Here is a 15,347-nt window from a genome sequence, read left to right as displayed (position 1 = left end):
AGGGGTCTGTCAATTATGATAGCTAAAGGAGGCAGACAAGGGGGAGTGGGAAAGTAATCTTACCCACAGTTAATATTCAAGCCTACCAGAAGATAATGTATCTAAAATATACATAGCAACAAAATTTAAAGGTAAAGTATAAAGAATAGCTTAGTTGTAGGAAAATGTATATTTTCATGGCCTAATTCAGATGGCAAATATTTACCAGTAAAAGCTAAGTAAACATCTGCAGGGCACCATATGCAAGTGGGTCTCAGATACTTCAGATGTTCACATACAGTTTTATAGTTAATATATTCACATAAATAGAGCTGAAATATGTCATATTATAGTATTCTGGAAATAAACATAGAATTGCCATGGTTAGAAGAGAAGCAAATTCAGTGACATTGCCATCACAATGATTTTTATGTTTTATTTAGCTAACAGTCTTTCAGGTAAATCTTCAGTTTACTGCCTGCTGTCTTAACCTTGAATTATGCATTCAATGGCATCAAATGAGTGCATGGTTACAAGACCATCCCATGCATGTATTTGCTTAATTAAAAGACCTGTTGAGTAGGAATACTAGTAGATGTCATGAGATACAGCAGTCGTCACGATGAGCTGGTTAGCAGATAGACCTTAGGAAGCCAATATGTCAGTTTTATGCCTTTTCTTTTGAAATATTTCAAGTAGGCCATTTTTGGGAGAACAGGCCATGCTTCTTTCCACTATATATATTGTAGTTGAAGAATTTTCTCTCTAATGACTTCAGTTTGAGAAGGGAAGGCAAGTCATGCCATCCTCTGGCCTCACCCCTGGTAACATAAGAAACGAAACCTTCCTTGGCTAGATCTAAAAATTACATAATTTAAAAAAAAACTGTACTTCCATTTTCATCCGACTAATTTATTTAGAATTTCCGAGCAATGTCTTTGTCTTAGATCAAGTTCCCTAAATGCAGAGCCTAGGATGGGGAGTCAGGTGATCATGATTTGGTGAGGGTCCCGGGAAGAAAGGAGGAGGATAGGGAAGAGAAAGAGGTCCCGTAAGGATGTGGTCTCAGGCAAAATCTAGCCCCAGAGTGATGGGAGAGGGAGCAAGAAGAATGGGGATGACTGTCTCTAGAGAGTAAATTGAAGGGTAGAGTAAGTTGTCCATTTTCAGAAACAGGGGCAGGACTTTGTGCCACTGGGTCAGCCAGTCACTGGTCACCCGGGGTGAGGAGGTCAATGAAGAAGTGTAGAGATGGCTTCAAGACATTTTTTGAGAGCAGAGTGCAGGTGAGAGGTATTAGCAGGCAGCAGAACAGCTGAGGGGTAGCTGCCTTGGCTGGTGGGGGTCTGGATCAGACACCCTCACTCTTCCCCTTCACTCCATTGTTTAGTGTCTATCATGGCAGCCAAGGTAAAGCCTCGAGATGACTGGAAAATGTATTCTCATGGTCATTCAGTTCTTGATAGATAACCTCAGGGTAAAAAACTGGGCCTTGGAAGCATCAGAGAGGTGCAGATTTTGGCAGTCATTGGACATTTCCTTCTCTCTTAGCCCAAGAAACCTATTAAATTCTTGCCTGACAAATCATATGCTCCCACTGCAGCAGGCGGAAAAATAGGACTCCAGTGTCTCTTTTTGGAGAGTTCTTTCATAGCAAATTCCTGTAGTGCCCATTCCAATCATGCCTTATACTGGACAACATACTTGCTGGTGTAATTGCACCTGTCCTTTCTGTTTCATACATGTACACACATAAATATTCACACACAGTTTTCTTTCAAATCCAAAAATTACAAGCTTAGGAAATCCTTTTAGAAAAAAATTATTTCTAAAATCTGTCCTCCCCCTTAGGCACTTCAGTATCCTCAGATGGCCAGCCACTCATCAGATAGCAAAGTTGTGCAAGACTGAAGCACATCAACTTTGTTTTTCTCCTATTTCATATATTAAAAAACCTGTGATAAATGCTCTCTTACCCTCAGAGTCTGAAAAAATATGTCCCTCCTTTGAGATGCAAATCTGAACTTTGATTAGAAACAGTCTGCCTCCTTGACAGCCACAGATAACCTCTCTTAACAAGTTAAAAACAATTTTTAAAGCAGAGTGGTGTGTTCTGAGCTTATGAAAAAGTTAATTCATAGGGTTTTTCCTTTTTAGCTCCTAATGGAAAATGCCAGCCCCTCTCATAGGCACAAACTGACCTATTATGCCCTTGTCTCTAAGGGATGGTTGTGCGAGCTGTTACGCTGGAAAGAAGATCCTTCTCCAGAAAACAGAACCCTGTGGGAGAACCTCTCCATGATCCGAAGGTTCCTCAGTCTTCCTCAGCCAGAACGTGATGCCATTTATGAACAGGAGAGCAACGCCGTGCATCACCATGGCGACAGGCCGCCCCACATTATCCATGTTCCAGCAGAGCAGATTCAGGTTCGTTTACTTTGGCCAATTCAATATAGCAGTAAGTAAATAAAGCTTTAAACTTAGCAGGGAAATTAGCGTTTCTCTTCCTCCTGCCAGTCTAACCATAGGCTTTTTAGCAAGAGATAACAATACACTGCCATCTTGCTCAGGGGGATAAAATGAAAATTAACATACTTTTTCCAACATATGTATTGTGTTCCTCTTTCCTCATTTCCCAACCCCCAAAGCAACAGGAACCCCTTTTTTACACTCGTTTGGCAAATATGTCTTTGTTGGTATTGGGTTTTGTGTTAAGAGCTTCAAATTTTTGTGTGTTTTTTAAAAATCACAATTTAAAACACCACCTATTTTTTAATTAATACCACAGTGCCCCTGAGGAAAAGAGCAACCGCTGTTGCTATAAAGGAAGTTTGTAGAATCACAATTTTATACATTGGATTCTGTCCAGAAAGAGGAGGGGAGGGAAGCTTAATTGGAATCTTGCTTTACAGTCCTTGGCCCTTCCTTCACCTTGTATTTAATAGCTGTCTCCCCACACTTTACAGAATGTAGGTTAGGGGTGAGTCATATCTGTTTGTCTTTCCTTTAGAGCCCCTCTCCCACCACCCTTGGGAAAGGAGAGTCTAGAGGCGTTTTCTTACCAGGCCTGCCGACCCCTGCACCATGGCTCGGTGCTGCGCCTCAGGTGAGCGGGCACAGTTACCTATGCCAGCAGGGGACACAGAGAGGGAGTGACCTAAAGAGCTGCTCCCCAGGTCAGGATTCTCAAACCTGTAAAGACCCTACTAACCATGGTCGTGGGCAGAGCTCACTGTGCCAGCAGATGCAGCCTTATGCTTTGTTTGTCATGTCATGGAACTTGTCACCATTCATCTCTTGAAGACACTCTTCTGTGAATTTAGATGGAAAAGTTCTGGGATCAGGTAGTCATTAGTGCTCTTAGGGCCCCAGTTGCTTAGAAAGCGTGTTGTCATTGAACTTGAGTTGTATAGCTTATTTTTGTTAAAGGGGATGATTTTAGCTCTCTTTTAAAGTAAAATGCCATTGCCTTCCAGAGTCCTAAAATTCTACCTCTGTTGAATCACCTGCATTCTGCAATTTTTTTGTATTTCTGTGAAAAATTATATATGTGTGTGTATATAGATATATACATATAACTAAAAACTAATAAAGTTATTTATCTACCAGGATAAAAAAATTCTCAAGTGTGTATTAAAGATAAAACAAGTTGACAAAGAACTTCCCTTTAGGATATCAAGCACTAAAATAATCGTGAAAAGCCTGAAAAACTTACTGTTTAGCAAAAACAAAAAAGAGAAAGATATATGTTAATAAATTTAAAAAGTGCTTATTTGAAAATATAAATTGTTTTTAATAAAATTGCTTCTTAGGGGTATAAAAGGAAATGCATAGACACGGTATCAGCATTCTAATATTTTGCCACTTAGGTTGATTTGCTTTGCTGATAAGAATTATGGATATCGAGTGTACAGTATGTGCATGTGTCACATATTTATGTATAATTGTGTATGGAAATTGTAGCACATATACATATACTAATTATGAAAAAGTGTCTGTATACACTAAATTTAAATCTTAATCACATCTGAGTTTACTATAGACAAAACAATTCGCTAGCCGTCATATGGTGGATTGAACCTTTTGAGGTAAGAAAAAAACTTGCAGTGTCAGCCTAGTGCAATTTGGTAAGAAATTGTGTGTGTATTAAATTGGAACTGTCTGATAGAAAATTCACAAGTGTGAGAATATCAGAAATCCTTTAGTCTCATGACAGATAACACTGAATAAGAGCGTAAGCTCATCTTCTATTCTTCCTGGCCATCCGATGAAATGGAGCAGAACACAAATTTCTTTCTCCACTGCTCTGTAGCTCACCTTTCTGAAATGTCTTTGAAATTCTTTCCTCTCAATCTTCATTTTAAATCTTTGTTAATTATTTACATCATAATTTGATGTGCTGTCTTCGCCTTTGATGCGTATCCTTCTAGTGAAGTTTATGGCTCACATTTTCAGAGCACTGAGTTTTCACTTCCTCTGCTGATCTCTGATAAGTAAGTGCAGTAGCCCCCCAAAGCTGTATTAATTCATCCCTTCCTAGTCATATCATTTTGATTTTTTTGTAAATGCTGTCGGCCATTTCGCTGGCCTACCTTTTCGTTCTAAATCTTCATCCCTATCAAAGAAGCTATATGTAGGATCCGGGACCACATTTTTCCTGATTGTAGACGGCTTTGTGTGGAACTCCACGATAGCAGAGCTCTGATTGTCTCCTTGTTTCTTTGCAGCAACAGCAGCAGCAACAGCAACAGCAGCAGCAGCAGCAGCAGGCACCGCCGCCTCCACAGCCACAGCAGCAGCCACAGGCAGGCCCTCGGCTCCCCCCACGGCAACCCACGGTGGCCTCTCCAGCAGAGTCAGATGAGGAAAACCGACAGAAGACCCGGCCACGAACAAAAATTTCAGTGGAAGCCTTGGGAATCCTCCAGAGTTTCATACAAGACGTAGGCCTGTACCCTGACGAAGAGGCCATCCAGACTCTGTCTGCCCAGCTCGACCTTCCCAAGTACACCATCATCAAGTTCTTTCAGAACCAGCGGTACTATCTCAAGCACCACGGCAAACTGAAGGACAATTCCGGTTTAGAGGTCGATGTGGCAGAATATAAAGAAGAGGAGCTGCTGAAGGATTTGGAAGAGAGTGTCCAAGATAAAAATACTAACACCCTTTTTTCAGTGAAACTAGAAGAAGAGCTGTCAGTGGAAGGAAACACAGACATTAATGCTGATTTGAAAGACTGAGATATAAGTATTTGTTTCGTTCAACAGTGCCACTGGTATTTACTAACAAAATGAAAAAGTCCACCTTGTCTTCTCTCAGAAAACCTTTGTTGTTCATTGTTTGGCCAATGAATCTTCAAAAACTTGCACAAACAGAAAAGTTGGAAAAGGATAATACAGACTGCACTAAATGTTTTACTCTGTTTTACAAACTGCTTGGCAGCCCCAGGTGAAGCATCAAGGATTGTTTGGTATTAAAATTTGTGTTCACGGGATGCACCAAAGTGTGTACCCCGTAAGCATGAAACCAGTGATTTTTTTTTTTTTTTTTTTTTTTGTTCTTATTCTGGAGCCTCAAACAAGCATTATACCTTCTGTGATTATGATTTCCTCTCCTATAATTATTTCTGTAGCACTCCACACTGATCTTTGGAAACTCGCCCCTTATTTAAAAAAAAAAAAGGAAAAAAGAGTTTGTTACTCTATTGTATGTTACAAAAGAACTATAGACTGTGGAATGCAGTTTAAAGATGACATATGCCAACAAATGCCTTGTATTATATGGCACTGCCGTAATTCAAATTTGTTTTTATTTTGGAAATAAAAGTTCACTGTAATTTTTTTTCATTCTCATTGTTACATGATTTTTTAAAAAAAGGAAAAGAAAATGTGAAACACAATTTAGTCCTCATTATTTATTTGTAGATCCTGCAGCATCATGTTGTAATTAATTTTTTGGAAGTTTCCGTTAAATGTAATATTGCTTCTCTTGTTACCATACTGATTCTTTTCTATTTATAAATGTATTTTGATGGGCAGTAAAACAAAGTGTCTTAAAAGTTTTAAATAGAGAAAATGTGCTTTACACAGTTGCCTATAAAAAGTGCTCTATGTTATCCAAGCAATTCATACTATAAGCTTCACTCTTATTGTTGTATGCAATTTTTACTATCATGCAAATAAGCTTAGGTAAATAAAACTAATAGATCACCTTAGAAAATTATGCAATTAATGTGAAAATAATTGATGTTTGCAATGTGTCTTCCTTTGGTTTACAATCAATTTTAAAGCTACATCTGTATAAAATTTCTGTATAAAGGTGTATTTCTTTTTTATGAGTTTATGGCTATGAAAACACCAGCTATTTTGTTACAGCTGGCTGTTTTTATAAGTGTATCACAATTTTCTTTATGCAGAAATGTTCTGACTAGGAGTGGTTATTGACTGTAACTACACAATTAAAATTGTTTGTATCGTATGACATGGTAGGGTTTGTCTGCTTATGTGAAGTAACTAAAGAGTCAAAGGATGGCCCTCTCATTTAGGTGCATGTTAATACTTGTTATTTTACTGATTTTAGAAAGAGCAATTGACAAGTTACTTGAAACACTGTAAATTTAAATCACAAACACATGCTCATTTTTAAATAGGTATGAAATTTCACAATGAAAATAACCTGTTTTGGTTAACATTTTGCTTAATAAGTAGAGATAGGATGGTCAAGACTCTCCAACAAAAACAAATCCAGTCTCTAGCAGTTATGTTGTTAGAATGGATTCATCTGTGCTTATTTCGCAATACTTCATTTATAGCAACGCTTTTCCTTAAGCTAATGTACAAATATTTCTAAAGGCCATTAATAGTAACAAAATAAGTAGGAGAAAAATTGACCTTCTGTATAAAAACCCCTTAGCTTTTTTTTTTTTTACAAGTTATAAGTGGAATAAGTTAATAACTGAGCTCATAAGTGTACGTCATAACTATAAGAGCTACATGAAGAAAATAGGATAACACACTTGGTATTTAAACACAATCTTCAAAATTCTTGCAACATTAAACATAGTAAAATGCCAGAATATAAAATGAGGTGTGCTAATGGTCACAGGATTGAGGCCAGCATTACAGTTTGGGGTGATTTTTCTTTTATTTGCCTCCTCACTTTGTTTCCTAGATGCCAGTAGGGGTATCTGGGTTGCTTGAGATACCATTTTGCAATTGCCCCTTCTCTTTCTGCCTACCATCTTCTCAGGCCCTGATGAGCTTATTGGTAGGCAACTGGGCTGCTTTAATGTTGAACTTGTACTTTAGAAACTGAAATGGAATCATTGAAAACTTTCAATAAAGCTTTAAAGTTCCATTTACTTTTGAAGCACAGCTAAGCTCCTCTGAAGGCAGCTGGTTTGTTGCAAACTTAAAATTATACTGAAAAGTTGCCACTTTTTATTTAGTAAGAAAACTAAATAAAGAGTTCAGAAAACTAAATAAAGAGCTCACTAGAGTTCAGAAAAGTAATAATTTGAGCCAAAGGAATTTGAATTAAGAAAATAGAAACTAGGTTTCATGTATTTAAAAAATAGGAAATAAAATAGAAACTCGAGTGCCATGAAGTTATCTTCCTCTTCCTTATATCCCCTAAGTTTAAGGGAAAAGGCTGGATACAGCAGAGTAGAATTGATAACCTTTATTTTTAACCAGCCCAACCCTTAATACAAGGTGTCAAATAGGTATGAAATACAGTAATTTTTTTTGGAAGGAGAAATTGGGTTGCAAATAACTTATAACTTTCCCATTCCTAATAACCTAAATTATTTTGAAATAAAGTTTTCAGTGAAATGATGTTTGGTAATCAACATAACAATGCTAACAAAATTCCCACTTAGATTTTTTAACTTTTAAAAGTCAGCGTGGTTTTGATAATTTGATATTTTAAATGACCCCCCTACACATACACACACACACACACAAGCACATGTTAATAAACTGATAGGATGGAGTGAGCAAAATTGTTTTCAGGGAAGATGGCACATTTTAGAAAAGACTTGCCCAGATGATCTTCCATATTGCTCCCCCACTGTCATTTATCGCTCATGCCAATCCTCCTCTTGTTACCTGTGGCTATGGTAAAATTCCTTTAACAAGCTTCATTGTGTCCAAGTATTTCAGAGACTTTTAAAAGCTAGGCATGACATAGCGTTTTGTGCTGTTAAGACCTTAGCAGAGTCAGGTAGTTTACGGGTAATATTCAACCTTGTGCATCTGAATCTGTCATGGATTCCCTTCACTCAGCACTTTGCCACTAATTTGTATTACACTCTGTGGCCATACAATACTTGCACATTATGCAAAAAAAATGTTGATAGTATCTCCTTGCCACACAATATGCAGAGTTGACACATAACCTTTGAAAACCAAGGTAACTAATATGTATGTCCTAGTTGTGTGGCGCTTGGTAACAAAGTCTGTACATATTATGTATACAATGTGTATTGGTTAGCATTTAGTACTAAGAAATTCTGAGCTTAAAATAAGTGATTTTTTTCAAAGTAGCGATATCTATATCTGTGTTTATCTAAAAATACTAGCTTGAATAGAAAACATTCTCAAATGGTTCAAGATTGAGTAAAAATGAGAATCCCATACATTCCATTATTAAATTCTGCCCTATTCCCAATTGTTAGCATCTGGCTGATATTAAGGTCTTTGATTGTCACAATATTCTCAATAAATGAGACATTCTGAACTGCCTGGTGATATTTTCAAAAAGAGCAATTAAAATGTGTATTCCCTCTAATATAGCTGATAGAACTGTTGTGTTAAAGCAAGTTGGAAATTTGCATGATAGTGTGGAAACCAATGGAGGTCCAAAATATTAATCATATCTAAAACATCAGAAAATTTCAATACTAGTCTTCCTTATGCATATTTTTGACTTTTTAAGAGGGCTTATGAATTCAATGTTTCTTCTGAGGCAATCCTTTTAATGTAAATACTAAATACTTGCATGTCTTTTGACAAAGGCTAAACTACAATCTATTAATATGCACATTTTTGATAAAATATAAAGTACCCTAATTAAAGAAATTGTGGTAGAAGGTGTATGTCCTGAATACTATACCTGTTTAACAATACCAAATATTAAATAAAAGTAGTTTGAAATTAATGTTTAAAAGATGAGCCACATTTTTAAGACTTTCTTATATTACCCTACTTATAGAGAGCGTATATCTCCAAATTTAATTCTACCAAAAGAACACTACCAAAACTCAAGTACAGCTTCTTGCCTCGTACCAAGGTTGTGTGGTTACCTTTTCCCAACAATTATTTTCAGCTGCTAATACACTTACTGTGATCAAAAGCACTTGACTTGGGCACTGTTCTCTATGATAGTGGTTGATGAGCGAATGCAGTAGAGCAGTATGTTATGCAAAGTAAACACTTGGAAAGAAACGCCGAAGTGACATATTTTGCAACAAAGTAAACGTTGAACATTATTTACTGTGAGTTGAATCAGAAATACTTGCTTTTTGTGGTACTCAAATACAAAATTTTCATTACAATGACACTTTAATGCGTGCCCTTACACCACCACCCCCACCTGACACAATGATGTCCCATGTGCTACTCTGATTTTCCTTTCACAGGAGAACCAACAATACCTGTTAGATGAGAATGTTGAAGAATATTCAAATATTTAAATATGTTTATTCGTTAGTCTGTGGCAATGTGATGCAAAATGAACATTTGTCCAGAGCACAAACCTGTTGAAGAGCATCTTAATCTAGGGACAGGTTTCATCTATTCTGCCTTTGTTTCCAAAGGGAATTTGCAAACATTTGTTTCGCTAGATCTAGTACAAAGGCTTTCTCTTTCTGAGGCCCCCTTCTTAGCACCATCCTCACACATGTTTTAAATATAGGAAAAACATTTGTAGAATGCTTCATTTTATTAGGCACTGCCACAAACATATCTTGTTTAAACCTCTCCATTCCACCTTGAGGTATTTAAGGCAGGCACTGACATTCTCACTTCAAAGACAAGGGAGGGGAAACTCAAGTAGGTTAACTGATTTGTTTAGCTGTTAAGTGGCCACATTTGTCTCAAACTCGTCTACACATTTCTCTCTTTTCCCTAATAAAAACTCTCTCAAATGCAAAAAAAAAATGCACACACAAAAACCTAATGGCAATTCAAAATTTTCAGAAATATATTATAATGCATATTTTGCTAATATGAAGACTTTGATCACTAACTACTTGAAATCAAGTGTATGGACTATTTCATCATGAAATAGTGACCTCCAAAGACCTATACACACTAAATGTCTTTTAAAAAACAAACTTTATTATGGAAAATTTCAAACACACACACAAAAGTAGAGACAAGGAATTCCCATGAATTTATCACCTAATTCAACAATTGTTAACATTTTTTCATCAATAAATACTTCATGAAACTCATGAAGATAAAACTTCTACAAAAATCTTTAAACTGTTCAATGGTTTTTACCCATAATGTCGTTATGACATCATCTTTTTTTTTAAGAAATGAATTTTTTGATTTCTAGAGAAAACATTAAAACTTGAAGTTTTTCTCAGAGCTCTGTGAGCATTTTCAAAAAGCCAAGTTTTAGAAGGAGAACATGTGAGAATTCCACAAATATTTGTAATATAAAAAAAAGAGACAAACCAGTCTCTATTTATAAACAATACATGCTTTCATATCATTGTTGAAACTAAAGTACATAATTTTCAGTTATGCATAATAAAATATGTAATTAAGCAACATTCCATGGTGGATTAAAGAATTAAAAGCTTCAGGTGCAGAAAAGAATTTGTTGGCACTTTCCTTTTCAAGGTGGTATTTTGAGGTGTTACTTTTCATTTTCCTTTGACATCTTATACACAAATAAATAGACAAAAACAGGTGAGAAGCAGAGAAAATGAAGAATTGGCTCTACTACAATAGACCTGGAAAACACAACTAGGTAGAATATTTGCAACATGCCCAAGAAGGCTAAATAAAAAAGAACAGAAATCTTAGCCTGGAGAGAAAAATCTCTAAACAGGGGTGTATGCCTCAAGACATAGAAATAGCATAATAAAAACTTAACTGGATTTGGTAATTACTGTATTTCAAACTGAAAGGGGCCAGGCGGATACCAAACTACACTGGTCGCGGTTAAGAGATCTTTATCGGAGGTATCCATCAGAGAAGGAAGAGAAAAGAGGGCTGCTGGTGTGCTGGGTTTTATATCCCTTGGGCCTACGTGGATTGGGCTAGGGGCGGGCCCAAGGGAAAGCAGGAGATGCTTCTTTCTGATTGGCCCTCCTTTGGCTGGTTCAGACAGTGCCCGGTCAAGGAGGGGAGAAGAACCTGGAACCGGCCGCATCTTAAGGTACGGTGCCATTTTAAGGTACCCCAGGTTACCTAACATTCCTCCCTTTTTGTTTTCTTAAATGGGGGAATATGGGCGTCGTGGTTCATCTGGCTGCTTCCTGCTGAGTGGGGGCGCTGTGGGGAGAGGGCACAGGGAGAACTGTCAGGGTTGTGCATGGGGTACGGTATGAGTATGAGGCCAAGCAATAGGGCGCTATACATGAAGACTTCGTTAGACGTGAAGTCCATGAATGTTCCTTGTCCTCCAGTGCCGTGAGCCAGTTGAGGGGCAGGGATGGGTTGGCGATGAGCCAGCTGTCTGAGCGAAGGGTGTTTAAGAATTGGTAGAATCGGCTTGCTGTAGCCATCTCGGGTACTAGGGGTAGAGTTTGGTCTGCCCGAAGAGAAAAGAAGATGGTAGTTAATTTAGGGTGCGGGGGCAGGCCTACCCCCTCCCCCCTCCCCCCCCCCCCCCGCCAATCCTGGGTATCTGTTGCCAGTCGTTGGCCGTTTAAGAGGTCAGCAGGGTGTGAGACTGTCTCTGGAGTCTGCCGTGTCTTCACAAGTCGCTAGGAGCTGGTAGTTTCTGAGGAGAAGCTGGTTAAAAGTTTGGTTAGAGATGGACTGTTTGAGGGAACGGGAAATAGTTATGGTTTGGGTTGGATATGCCCAGGCATTGCTGGGATATATGCCTCCTGTAACTGACTGGCCCCAGACCGGGTCGGCGGGGTTGTCGATATGTATGGCTCAGGAGGAGGTGTTGTTTTTAGTGGTATAATATAGGAAGGGAGTGTGTTTGTTGATGTGGGAGCCAGACGGCGAAGTGGAACACGTGGAAGAGAGGGTCCCAGCTGTTTTCTATCATAGTGAGAATAGGGCTGGGAAGAGGGCCCGCCGGCGGAGGAAAATGTAAAGATGTGAGAGGCAGGGCCGGGCGCGGTGGTTCACGCTTGTAATCACAGCACTTTGGGAGGCCAAGGCGGGCGGATCACGAGGTCAGGAGATCGAGACCACGAAGAAACCCCGTCTCTACTAAAAATACAAAAAAAATTAGCCGGGCGTGGTGGTGGGCGCCTGTAGTCCCAGCTACTCGGACAGGCTGAGGCAGGAGAATGGCGTGAACCCGGGAGGTGGAGCTTGCAGTGAGCCGAGATCGCGCCACTGCACTCCAGCCTGGGTGACAGAGCGAGACTCCGTCTCAAAAAAAAAAAAAAAAAAAAAAGATGTGAGAGGCGGAAAGCCAGAGAAGAGGACTTAGGCGATGCATGAGAGCGGGGCGTAAGCAGTTTGGTTCTTCGTGTGGTCCGGGTTGGTAGCCGGTTTCAACCGGTTAAGCGGTGACCGGAAGATGAGGTGGAGGGTGGTGGTATGGGGGGGGTTCGTCGGCCGGATCAAAGTTGGGAGTGGAAGGAGAGGTTGGTAGCTTGAGAGCAGCGATAAGGTGTTGCGGCTTGCAAGGGAGGCAGAGGTTGGGTTTGTCCCGTAGAAGAAAGAAGCCATGAACGTAAGGGATCTCTGCCCATTTTCCTGTTCACTCACAATAGTTGTAGAGATCCCGGAGAAGGATGGGATCAAAGGACCCATAAGTGGGCCATCTGTCTAGGGGGTGGGTGGGCCAGTTTTGAGTGCACAATTTAATGAGGCGTGTAGGTTTGAGATCAGCAGCCAAAACAAGGGCTGATAAGTTATTTAAAAGGCATTGTAAAGGAGAGTCGGCCGGCAGGGATGCAGAGGCTCCCATTATGAGAAGAGGGGGTTTACGGAAATATATGGCAAAGGGCTGGGCAGGGCGTCCCCTACCAGCCGATGACCAGGCTGTGAGTCGGACCCTTCGAGTCGGTCATCACCGAAACGAAAGGACTGAGGGCCTCTAGGAGGCCGAGGGCCGTGGGCCACCTGGTACCAGGATTTTCGGAGCGAGAAAGGGGAAGGGGCCCAGGCCTGAGAGTGAGGAGGAAAAGGGGGGAACCCTGCTCCCTGGAGGCCGAGTCTAAAATAGGATTTACGGCAGCCGTGTGGGCAGCCGAGGCGGGAGCCGGTCGACTGGTGTGGGACACCGGAAGGGGAGATTTACTGAGATGAGACAGGTGTTGGGCGTAGAGGTCGGCGAACAGGAAAATGAGCGAAGACCGGCCGGGGTCTGGACTGAGCCCGAAAGGGATCGGGGTCCCATCGAGGGGGGTGGGGAGTCCCGATCCGAGTCACGGCACCAATGAAAGGGGCCGGGCGGAGACCAAACTACTCCGGTCGCGGTCAAGAGATCTTTATTGGAGGTATCGAGTGGAGAAGGAAGAGAAGAGAGAGAGGGCTGCTGGTGTGCTGGGTTTTATATCCCTTGGGCCTACGTGGATTGGGCTAGGGGCAGGCCCTAGCCCAATCCACACTCCAACTGGTACAGTCCAGCAAACTTATTTTTCAAATGAAGAACTAAATTTCATTAATAATTCTGTGCTGTAAACACTGAAGTTGATACAGGCATTTGGCATTTGTCCTATTGTTTTAAAGGATAATACATCATATAAAATCAAACTACTTAAATGTCAGAATGTGTCAGGATGATTCTGAAAATAAATTATTCTACCAAGCATCTAAGAAGAAATGTTATAGAAATGAAACTGCATCTAACATCAGTAGGACTTGCTATTTAGTGTCTAAAATTGTTCATGTAATGCTTAAACTACAGTTATAATCAACCATATAAGATCAAGTAAATTCAATATCATGTACTTATATCACTCAAATCCTGCCACAGAAATATGTTCAGTGAATGAATGAATGAATTAAATTAGACAAATTAGAAAAACCATTGAACAGATTGTATGGGAATGAGAACTACATCCTATGGACAGTCCTCTCAGTGAGGCATTCTAAATTGACATTCAAAGAGGTATTTGCTGGCCTTTAAAATATCACATCTCATGGTCCTGTTGAAATATAACATTGTTGTACATCTTATTACAAAAAGAATTTGCTAAGTCTTTCATATATACTGCAATGCAATAGAATCGAAAAGAAAAAATACAACAAAATTAATGCAAACTTGAATAGAAAATAACAAATTAAAAGGAAAGCTTGACACACACAAATGAATATCATGAGATCTTACACAATTTATTAGAGGGGCCTACCAAAATTATTGATGTATGATTAACATAAACTTTACATATTTACAGTATACAATTGATGTTTTGACATATATATGAAAAATATACATGAAATGTTTGTGTATATATATATATACAAATACATACATGCACACAACTTGGAAACATAATGAACATATCCATCACCCCAGTAGTTTCCTTGTGCCCCTAATCCCTCCCTCCTATCCTTCCCATTAGCATCAATCACCATCCCCATGAAATCATTGATCTGCTTTATAATGAATATTAAATTCAAGTACCCAAGTCTTCTATATTTCTTCTTCTTCTTCTAACTTATTTCAGTGATTCTGGGCACTTTCATTATGAATTTTAGATTCAGCTTGTCAATTTCTAAAAAAAGAAAAAAAAAATACAGGATTTTGATTGAGATTGCTTTCACTCTCCATAGATCATTTTGGGGAGAATTGGCATGTTAACAATATTGAAGCTTTAGACCCATAAACACAATACATCTCTCCATTTATTTAAATCTTTAACTTCCCTCAGCGATGTTTTATAGTTTCCATGTACAGTTCTAGCACATCTTTGTCAGATTTATTTCATATTATTATCAATATTAAATTATCTCATTTTTCTATTTGATTGTGAGTGATATTTTTACACATTTTCATTTCTAATTCTTTGTTTTTAGTATAGGGAGATACAATTGATTTTTTTGTATATTGAGCTTTTATCCTACAACGTAGTCTGAACTCACTCAATAGTTCTAATAGCTTTTAGATTTCACCATCAGATTTTCTACATAAACAATAATGTCATCTCTGAATAAAGACAATTTTATTTCTTCTTTCTAATCAAAATCCTTCTTTCTTTTTAGTTCCTACAATGT

General features: G+C 38.9%; 1 protein-coding gene across 5 annotated transcripts in view; it reads left to right on the top strand.

Annotated features, from left to right (window-relative positions):
* SATB1 (SATB homeobox 1) overlaps nt 1–8,769 on the top strand; it is a 92,688-nt gene extending 83,919 nt beyond the window's left edge. For 2 of the 5 annotated variants that reach the window (XM_030816883.1, XM_030816884.1), the window contains exons 10-12: nt 2,203–2,406; nt 2,990–3,085; nt 4,707–5,219. In XM_030816883.1, coding sequence (XP_030672743.1) covers nt 2,203–2,406; nt 2,990–3,085; nt 4,707–5,219 — 813 coding nt within the window. Of the gene's footprint in view, nt 1–2,202; nt 2,407–2,989; nt 3,086–4,706 lie in introns of all 5 variants that reach the window. The other 3 variants (XM_003265294.3, XM_003265293.3, XM_003265292.3) reach the window with 3 other exon arrangements.
* Nucleotides 8,770–15,347: the final 6,578 nt, after the last annotated feature.

Source organism: Nomascus leucogenys, chromosome 8 (genome assembly GCF_006542625.1).
Source record: "Nomascus leucogenys isolate Asia chromosome 8, Asia_NLE_v1, whole genome shotgun sequence".
NCBI lineage: Eukaryota > Metazoa > Chordata > Mammalia > Primates > Hylobatidae > Nomascus > Nomascus leucogenys.
This window is presented reverse-complemented; position numbering and strand designations above follow the sequence as displayed.